This window comes from Vipera ursinii, assembly GCF_947247035.1.
Source record: "Vipera ursinii genome assembly, chromosome: 2".
Lineage (NCBI taxonomy): Eukaryota > Metazoa > Chordata > Lepidosauria > Squamata > Viperidae > Vipera > Vipera ursinii.
The window spans coordinates 260,386,589-260,397,274 of record NC_139513.1 but is presented as its reverse complement, the minus strand read 5'-3'; the positions used below and the strand labels follow the sequence as shown (position 1 = coordinate 260,397,274).

Sequence of the window (10,686 nt, the reverse complement as noted above, 5' to 3'; positions counted from 1 at the left end):
CCGTCTCCTTCCCGGAGGCGTTACTTTCGGGGGCGTCTCAGCCGCAAAAGAATCGTTCCGCCCATCTGGTCATGCGCGAAGTCCTTCTGGCAGCAACGCTGCCCTCCTACCTGCCTCTCTCGCTCCAGGTAGGCCTGCGTAGGACGACAGGTGGGTTGCTCCCGCTTTCCCTGCTGCGCCGCTGTAGCCTCCCGTCCTCTCCAAATCCCAATTGGTGTTATGATTCCGACTCTTGCATTTCTCTTTCGAAGGACGTCGTCAAAGTTTCAAAAGGAAAAAAAAAACAACCTCGACTGTTAGGGCAGAACAGCTTGCTGTGCAAATGTGGAGAAAGACTTGGGTTACTGCAGGCAAAAATAATTAGCAGTTGGCAAGAAATGCGAAGTGGAATAGGACGAGGTGGGCAAAATAGTCTCGCCCAAGTGTCTCCAACTTGGTTGAAGTTTATTTAAAGGGTTGCCATTGCAGATCCAGCTGGTGTAGGAAACAGGGTTCCTTTTTATTTTGACATTTTAAAGAAAGAATATAAAACACATTTTTAAAAAAGTAAGAATGAGAAAGTTCTTATAAGTAATCTTAGAAAATGTCACAGATTAGTTTTCCAACCTATCCTTAATTACTTAAGAATATCTGCATTATATCACTTTAAAGGACCCAAGAAGAGCTGTTTTGATGCTAATTATTGGTACAAATCAGTAAATGTGACAAAAAAGTAGGACTTTTTTCTATCAGTGTCAAATAAGGTAGGCTGGCTTTACTTGACTCTTCAAGAGGTGTCTTCAGTGCATGGGCACAGATGATAGCCATGGTCAGTGATTTGCCTACTTTTGCCTGGTGCTAGGATATCTCTGCTGCATCCTTATAGTTCACTTTATGGAGCAAAGAAGTGCTTTTCCAAAAGCTAGACTGAAATAAAACGCCCTAATGAGGTATTGCATAGACCTAGCGGTCAGCCATAAATTATGTTTTGTGGAGAGCAAACTGGTAAAATTTAGGCAATTAGTGGATCTTAAAGAATTCTTACTAACAAGAGGCTGGTACTTTCCTTCATACACTGTGAAGAACCTGTGTTAATGTCATGCGGGAAACACCATGACATGTGAGATTCCAATTAAACTGATTTATTGCTCATCCCTGTGCATAGGAATCTACTCAACTAATGGTTAGTTGGTGCAAGATAAAGGTTAATGGATTCAAGGAGGGTTGGAGTTAATCTATTGTGGCTATGTAGAGATTTTAAGATGATTCCTCTGTTGACTGCCCCCAGGTTCTGCCACTCCTTCTCCTACAGTTAGTCTATGGTAGCAACAAACTCTGATGTCTACTTTGAGCCCACATCTACACCATCAGCATCATCACAGGCCTAACAAATACACAAACAAGATTAGAGATATTTTCACATGTTCTTCAATCAATTGAAAAAGAAAGTCCAGGGAAAAACCTGTGAGGTCTTATAGGAAATTAAATGTAAAGAAAAAGAATTAAAGAAATCACCTATAAAGATAAATATTGTAAACGTCTTCAGCAGCAATTATCTATGTACAGTTGGAAAATCAGAGATTGAACCAACTTAAACAAAAGAACTTTGAACATGGAAATAAACTAGGAAGGTTGTTGGCTTATAAATTAAAGTCAGAAAGATGGTGATTTTGAAACTTTAGGAGGGCGATAGTCATAATGGACAACTCGACAATACAAAAAAAACCCATTTACAATTATTACTCTAGTGTATCTGGTCTGGCATCTCTGGAAAAAAATACAAAAGCAGAACTTGCCATGTCTTACAAACATGCAAAGACCAACCACAATGATGGAAATCTCAGAAGTTATGGTATAAAAAAATCAAATTAGGGTAAATGCCTGGCCTAGAGATGGGGCAATAGTTATCTTGCTGACACCAGGGCTGAAATGATATGTACACATACACACAAATCCATAAAACAACATTTAATAATTTCATTAAATATTTGAATTGCAATTAGTAAAAATAATATAATGTATTAATTATTAGTCTAATAAAGAAAAAAGGGGATGGGAGGGAGGAAGGATAGCAAAGAAATAGAAAATAGAAAGAAGTGACTTCCAATATTCATCACATGTATAAATAATTTTAGTAACTTCATCTCTTAATTTATAATCAATGATTGCTTCATCTCATGTTTCATATATATATATGATGAGACATGGGATGGAGAAATCATTGATTATAAATTAAGAGATGAAAAGTTACTAAAATTATTTATACCTGTGATAAATATTGGAAGTCACTTCTTTATGTGTTTATTTTCTATTTCTTTACTATCCTCCCTCCCTCCCCTTCCCTTCTTTTTTATTAGACTAATAATCTAATACACTGTATTATTTTTAATATTGCAATTGTAATATTTAATCAAATTATTAAAATAACTTAGTAATAAAAATGATTTGAAAATAAAACTTCAAGAGTTAACTTTACAAAGTATTAAAAACTCTCATGTTATTACCCTAGATCAGTTTTAATACTTTTCAAGATAGAATTGTCCAAAACATATGTAAACATTTTTGTTTCAGAAACTATGATACAATTTACTAATAAGGCATCCAGAGACTTATTTACATATTAAATATTACACAGCCCAGGTTAAACATTTTGTGCAATGTTTCATCATAGCAAGTTAGATCTAAACTTGTGAAACAGTAACAATGCCTTCAGTATCTACAAGATAAATACAAGTATAAAATATCAAAGTAAATATATTTCCTCTCATTTATTTCCATTCTTCTGTATGGATGAGAAGCGAAACCTTGAGTTTTAACTGAAGCTTTTCAGTACAGGCTCAAAAATATAAATACTTTACTCATTTCCCTCCAAACTGTTATTCATGACAAATATTAACAGCTTGCAGAAATAAAGTTTTTTCTATCTTTCCTGTACATTTGAATATAAAATATGAAACAAAAGTAAAATTATAATTTAATTATTATCACAGCTTTGGAATTGCTTTTTATGTTATTCACTGTCATATTCTTCTATATTTAGGTCATCTGCTTCCATTATTGCTTGTGCTGCAACTGGCTGAGGTTGACTGGCTGGTAGTTCATTTCCATTACACTGACTAGAAGTAGGGAGGAATTCATCCAGTTCATTTTCCTCACTGTTTTTAATTTTCTCCCCCTGGATATGCAAAATTGTAGGCTGCTTCTCAGAAAACTCCTCTTCATCATCATTGTCCAGGATTTGTATTGCAGAATCCTTATCTGTAAGAGTTTCAAGTTTCAACCTGCAAACAGCAATAAGATCAGAAATTTATTCTTCTTTGAAGTGAACTAAGACACTCAACTCTCTCATAACAATTTCTTTATCATGCTGGATGTTTGGGGGAAAAGGTGCTCTAGTCACTAGTTAATGCTCGGACAATTCATGTTATTAGGGTTCTGGCAGCTGTTACAAGGTGTATTCCTCAGGGGAGAACAGTAGAGTAGGGCAGAGTGGTGTGAAAATTACAACCTTGGTATCTGTTCTGCTCTGTATACTTCTCTGTGTAAATAAATGGAAGTCAAGTCCTTCTGCCTGGAAATTCTGGTTATCAGTTCAATCACTTGTGTTGCCAGCATCTTGCAACATTGAATGGCAGAATCTTCTGAACTTCAACCATCTTTACATTCCTAGCCAGTGTAAGGGAGGCTGATATTTCTTATTCCACTTCCTTTAAAAAAAATCTATAGAGAAAAAAAATCTTCCCCATTGGGCCTGTCTATGTCAGTATCAGTTTACAGTTTCCAAGAGAGGTATCCATTGCCTTACTTATTTTCCACTGCATGGATCCATATGGGACTGTTTAACTGAAATGTGTAGTGCAAATCAGACCACTGAGTACAGGAAATAAATTCAAAAGTGGTGCTTTTTAAAGTAAGATCAGCTGAGTCTTTTCTATGTAAAGACAGATCCCAAAAGAAGGAGAAAATGAATGCTTTATACATTGCTTTTGATACCATCGACCATGGTATCCTGCTGCGGCGTCTCAGGGGATTGGGAGTGGGAGGCACAGTTCTTCAGTGGTTCTCCTCCTATCTCCTGGGACGTTCGCAGTCGGTGTTGGCAGGGGGGCAGAGGTTGACCCCAAGGTCTCTCGTTTGTGGAGTTCCTCAGGGGTCGGTCCTCTCGCCTCTCCTGTTCAACATCTACATGAAACCGCTGGGTGAGATCATTCGTGGTTTTGGAGTGGGCTATCACCAGTATGCTGATGACACCCAGCTTTTCATCTCGACCCCAAACCACATCAGTGATGCCCTCGACGTGATGTCCCGTTGCCTGGAAGCGGTCCGGGAATGGATGGGGAGGAACAGGCTTCAACTCAACCCGGACAAGACTGAATGGCTGTACATACCGGCATGTCAGGATATTCAGAGTATTCCATCTCTTAATATCGGGGGCGAGTTATTACCCCCCGTAGATAAGGCTCGCAATCTGGGTGTCCTCTTAGATTCACAGCTCTCCTTAGAAGATCATATAGGAGCTGTGACTAGAGGGGCCTTCGCTCAGGTTCGTCTGGTGCGCCAGCTGCGACCCTATCTGGACCTGGATGCCTTGCGTACAGTCACCCATGCACTTGTGACCTCTCGTCTTGACTACTGCAACGCTCTTTACATGGGGCTGCCCTTGAGAACCACTCGGAAGCTTCAGCTGGTGCAGAGTGCAGCTGCACGAATGCTTTTGGGGGTTTCCCGATACTCCCATATTACACCTTTGCTCCGTGAGCTGCACTGGCTTCCAGTTGCCTTCTGGGTGAAATTCAAGGTGCTAGTGATGACATACAAAGCCCTACATGGCATGGGTCCGGACTACCTACGGGAGCACCTGCTGCCAGCGTCAACACCCCTCCGTCCTGTGCGCTCCCACAGAGAGGGCCTCCTCAGGGTACCACCGGTCAGAGAATGTCGGCTAGTGACCCCCAGGGGGAGAGCATTCTCGGTGGGTGCGCCAACCCTTTGGAACCGCTTACCAGCTGAAATCCGGATGGCCCCCGACCTTCGCTCCTTCCGACATGATCTAAAAACTTATCTGTTCCAACAAGCCAGCCTGGCCTGATGGATTTGGGTTTTACAATTTTTTCACTCTGTTACTTTATTGTATTCCCACTTTATTGCTCTGTACACCGCCCTGAGTCCTCAGGGAGAAGGGCGGTATATAAAACAAATAAATAAATAAATAAATAAATTTAAGTTATAACAGCATACAATTTAAATAGATAGATAGGTTTTCACTTTAAGAATCAATTTAGATCTTTATTTACTTGATCATTTTGATCTTTATTTACTTGAGAATTGAATGACAGCAAGTGGCTGGATTCAATAAAACTTTATGAATAATATCAAGGTTACCTTCCAAAATGGTTTCTTAAAGGAAGTTTCCCAACATCCTGAATAAAGGTAATCTGAGCTGAAAAAGCACACAAAAAATTATTCCTAAAAGTAATTTCAATCTATATGTAAAATGCACTTTATAGCTATTTTTAAATAAAAAACCATTTCTGTTCCAGTTTGATTGGACAATATATGATAATATAACACAAAAACTGATTTAGACTTTAAAATATAAATCCTCTTGGAATCCATAAAGGGCTTCATAAGAGCATTAATTCACATTTTTTAAAAACAACTATTTCTATACAAAAGATACCATCAAGTTGTCCAGATTAATAGTGTATGTTCAGAAAACAATCTAATACATGTGTTATTTAAGGAAAGTTGTAAAGTAACATTTACAAAGTAATTATATACGTATCAATGAATACAGTATCACTGAGATCAGTTTGTTGTACTCTCTCAAGTAAGTTGATATAGCATTGAAATATAAAACTTTCTTTTCCCAAACTGTATTTAGTTATTCCTGCTGGGATTTAAGCCACACACAAGGAGCGGAAAGGTCTTAGGCAGCTGCAGGAAGCAAAAAAGGGTGTTTTGGCAGCAAGCTCTCAAACAGCCTATAGAGGGTGGGGAGCTGTTGCTGGGAAAGGAAACTGGGTAGCAGTTTTTCTGTATTTTTTAAATTCAGATAAGATCCTAGCGGATACATTTAGTTAAAAATGTTAATAACTGAGAATATAACACTGTACTTCACTTCTCTCTAGGCATTTAATACATTCAGTGCCATCTCCTCTTTTTTCCTCTAGAGAGAAAAAAGCAGGAAATATAAATGAATATCTTTTTTTTTTGTAGGATAAACATTCTGCATAAAAGATACCAGTTTTCCCCCCCAAGCAACTGTAAGAGGCTGAGCTGGGTGTGAGATCCAAATTCTAACTGCTGTACATACTGCTAAGACTATATAACCTAAAACACTTCATATTTTCTGACGTGTTGAAAATGCTGTCAATAATTTTTTTAACTACTATGATGAATTACACAAGCAATAATAGAAGCAATCCAGCTTACATGGAATATATATATATATATTACTTAAAAATCTGACTTGTGATCAAGCAGAGCAGCGTATAGTGCTCACTTTCCCCCCCCCTACCAACAGAAACATCTGAACAACAGAAGTTTTGGCATTACATGCAAAGTCAAATCCTTGGATTGTTGCTCCCAAATATGCCAGGAATGTAAAACAACGAATATTTCAGACATTTGTATTGGTTAGTACTTTTTTTTAAAATTGCTTAAATGTGTATGGGATTTCTTGGAGTTTAATGTGTTTATATTGTTAGCAGCCTACAGAGTGTGCAGGAATGTACAACATACAAGTAACATTAATATAAAATATTTGATACATCTCATTTATGTCACTGGGACTTCTAAGCAAATAGTATGAAATTACATTGAATAATATTCTATGACTAACTGTTCTTCTAAAGCAGAGGTTTGAAACTGCTGGCCCGCGGGCCGGATGTGTCATCCAGAAACCACGCCCATTCCTTTGCTGGCAATGGCAAAACTGTCCCGATATGTTGTGTGATGTCACGTGATGTCGCGAGTTTGACATGTCTGTTCTAAAGCATAAACAGTAATATGAAACATTTTTCATATGTTTAAATATGTATCGGGGGTTTCCCAATACTCCCATGTAACACCTCTACTCCGCAAGCTACATTGGCTTCCGGTTGCCCTCCGGGTGAGATTCAAGGTGCTGGTGATGACCTATAAAGCCCTGAATGGCTTGGGTCCGGGATATCTGAGGGAACACCTGCTGCCGGCATCAAGCTCCCTTCGTCCAGTGTGCTCCCACAGGGAGGGTCTTCTCAGGGTGCCGCCGATAAAATATTGTCGGCGGATAACACCCAGGGGAAGGGCCTTCTCTGTGGGTGCGCCTGCCCTCTGGAACCAGCTGCCCGTGGAGCTTAGGACTGCCCCCGACCTCCGCACATTTCGCCGGGACCTGAAAACCTGGCTCTTTGAGCTCTCCGGCCCAGGCTGAGAATTTTTAACTGGGGTTTTTAATTCTAGGGATGATTTAATCTTTTTAAATTTGTTTTTAACTTTTGTATTGGTTGTTTTAAATGCCCTGTAAACCGCCCTGAGTCCTTCGGGAAAGGGTGGTATATAAATTTAATAAAATAAAAAATAATAAAATAATAAATATACCTTGGTTTCTCATTGGATTAGTCAGCATGGTAAGATAAGGTATCAGCTCAGTCTGAAGACACAGTGGTGCTAAACAGAAACTTGAAAAGAGGGATTTTGCAGCAAAGCAGTTTTCTCGATACTTTAAGGAATCAGAAAACATAAATTTATTATGCAAAAGCACTTCTTCAGTTTCATCCATTAAACTACAAAATTTCCATTTTCTTTCATATATACAGACATTTTCTCTCTTTCTCTCTATACACACACACACATATATTACACACACACACATACAGTATATATATCCTAAACATCTGTATTTAACAATCTAATTTCAATGTTATTCTGTTAAACTGTTCTGAAAAATTGCTGCTGCATGATCTAATAAATACCTAATTAATTGCAAGATCCTAAATTTTCAAATTATTTTTTTCTGTCTGACATTAATGATTAGTTTTCTATATTTTATTTAAATGCGGCATTCCAACTTTGATAAAAGTCATTTTTACCTAAAGGTATTACAATATAAATGATGTTTAAGATCATTTTAATGTTTCAGAAGATGCTGTAATGGATGTATTTTTCAGATCAAAAAATGCTTCATGTTAATCCATAAATATATTTACTCTAAAATGGTTTTTGTAGTCAAGTGAGTGCTACATTTTACTGACTCATTTAAAATACCTTATTTTTTTTAGTAAAAGCAGGGCAGTTTCTAACTGAAGCCTAAACTTTTATATAAATCCTAATCTTGTAATAACGTTCATCACAAATACAAAAGTTAAGTCAATGTTACTACACTGTGGACTCTGCCATGAGAGCAATAATAAAAAAAATAGATTCTTACTTGATTTTGTTTTAGACTGATGCAAATAACATTAGTAATTGAGAAAAAGTAAACTGTTATCAATTACCTTTCTATTAATTAGGATCCATTGTGGTTTATGAAAAGGTCTAAAGCCCATTCCTCCTTTGCATTGTGCAAAAGCTCTGGCTCGGTTTGAGTGCATCACACCTCTTGTGGCTACAGAGGCACTGTACTTTTGAAGTGTAGCTCGTGCCTATAGGAATTGGCAGAATTAAGATATGGTATAAGAGTTCCATAATAGACTTAAAAGCAAAGTCCAGAGGTCCAGATGTAAATTAATAGTATGTTACAAGTATATATTAATTCTTGTTGAAATATCAAATTGTACAACCCATAAAGCACTCAAAACCTTAGTTCCATAAATATGCTTGATTATAGAAACATCAAGTTTTCTTCCATTTGAATACAATCCAAGTAAATCCATTATTTAAAAAAATGTTCTGTTAATCTAAAAAGCAAACTTCTACTTTGTCATTAAAAACAGAGTAAGGTCTAATAGCAGCATTCCTCAAGATGCTCAATTTCATTGCAGGACTAGTTGTAAATTTGCCCAGATTATTAGTACGGGCAGATTGCACCATCTTCTCCTAGGGGCTAGAGACCACTCAGGAATTCATGATTACTATGAAATCATAGCTGGGTCCAATATCGTTCCCAGGCCACAACACTTATGGCTAGCCATGTATTAGATCTAGTGTTCATTCTGGAACAGATGTATTATGATCTAATTCGATAGAAATTTTAATCAGGATCCAATCTGGGTCAGTCAGTCATCAGAATCAATGGTTTAGTCTTCTGAGCTTTAGGACTCATGCTGGAGCCATCCTCAGGGAACTTCTCTCTCACTAGAATGTGTCTTACATCAGTCCACTATGAAGGACAGACTACTTTCCCATAATTGTAGCTTTGACTGAGGCACCAACCATTCGGAGATGAGGAACCTACTAAGATTATCTGCCCCAAATATCTGATCAATCCAGCAACTTTTTTCATGGAGCTTGGGAGAATGCTCCTCCATGGCATTTGACTATTGGAATACAGAGGCAACTAGACACTTGAAAGGATCATGCAGAGCAGCTTCTATTTCTACCTGTAGAATTCCGTGTAATTCTTTACTTACTGAAGATTTTCATGAAGCAACTAGGGCAAAGAGATGCCTGGAGGGATATGGGCTGAAACAAGAAGCAAATGCAATTGGAGAAAATAAGGGCCCACGTTTGAGACTATTCTGATAAAATACAATGAAGCATAATCATTGCACTTATTGTCTCTTCAGAATCCTGGCCAACTACAGTTTAAAATGTCCTGCATCCTTTTGGAAATGATGGACTGGAACACTTAGTCAACGCTTGACTAAGTTTTGATCATCTGCGTAAGCATTTCATGAACAAATTGTCCAGATTCACTCCAACTTGGAAGCTGGACAGGCAAAATGTACTGAGAAGACAGAGCTGATGTCCTGTGGCATTATCTGTGAGGTTTTTAAGCCTCTGAAATCCAAGGAGAAGGACAGAGTCTTTGGAATTTCAGCTCAGCTTACAAGACTGAACCCATATCCCACATCTAACCAAAGCAACAAGGAATGGACTGGGAGTTGGATGAGGTTTGCAGTCAATGTCTGTTTGAAAGATAGGGAGATGCTAGACATCCAAGAATCATTAGTTTGCTCATAACTTAACTACCAGGTTAGCACCTAACAAGGTGGACAACTATCACCATATCTCTAACATTTCCTCCTTTGAGTAATTCGGGGAATGTTATTGACAAATGGATAAGGCTTAAAGTTACAGACTCCTTTGGAAGATATGGAATATCTGGACTCTTGGCAGTCTGGGTTCAGACTTGTGTATGGGACTCAAACCGCATTGGTCACTTTCATGGATGACCTTTGACAAGGCTTCAGTGGAGATGATGTGGACTTATTTCTCCTTCTAGATATTTCAATGGCTTTCAGGACTATATTCTTCATAATATTCTTTTGGAAAACTTGCAAGGGCTGTGAGTTGGATTCACACTGCTACACTGCAAAATGCAGATTTGCAATATAGAGGTCCTCCTGCATTCACAGCTTCTGGTTGAAGAATAGGTAGAGACTGTAGTCAGGAAGACTTTTGCAGAATTTTGTTTGATGTACTAGCTGTGGCCTTACCCAGAACATTCACGCCCTTAGCATCTTTTGATTATGTACTGTAATTCACTCTATATGAGGCTGCCTTTTAAGAACACCCAGAAGTTTCACCTGCTCCAGAATATAGCACACGTGTTTAGTAGAT

General features: G+C 38.1%; 1 protein-coding gene across 6 annotated transcripts in view; it reads right to left on the bottom strand.

Moving 5' to 3' along the window:
• Window positions 1-2,451: 2,451 nt before the first annotated feature.
• Window positions 2,452-10,686, bottom strand: part of RAD17 (RAD17 checkpoint clamp loader component) — a 26,871-nt gene continuing 18,636 nt past the window's right edge. For 5 of the 6 annotated variants that reach the window (XM_083352891.1, XM_083352894.1, XM_083352890.1 and 2 more), the window contains 3 exons: window positions 8,460-8,606; window positions 7,562-7,684; window positions 5,446-7,018 (listed from right to left, as the gene is read on the bottom strand). In XM_083352891.1, coding sequence (XP_083209017.1) covers window positions 6,686-7,018; window positions 7,562-7,684; window positions 8,460-8,606 — 603 coding nt within the window. In that variant the 3' untranslated portion in view covers window positions 5,446-6,685. Of the gene's footprint in view, window positions 3,261-5,361; window positions 5,420-5,445; window positions 7,019-7,561; window positions 7,685-8,459; window positions 8,607-10,686 lie in introns of those variants that run through there. The other variant, XM_083352895.1, reaches the window with a different exon arrangement.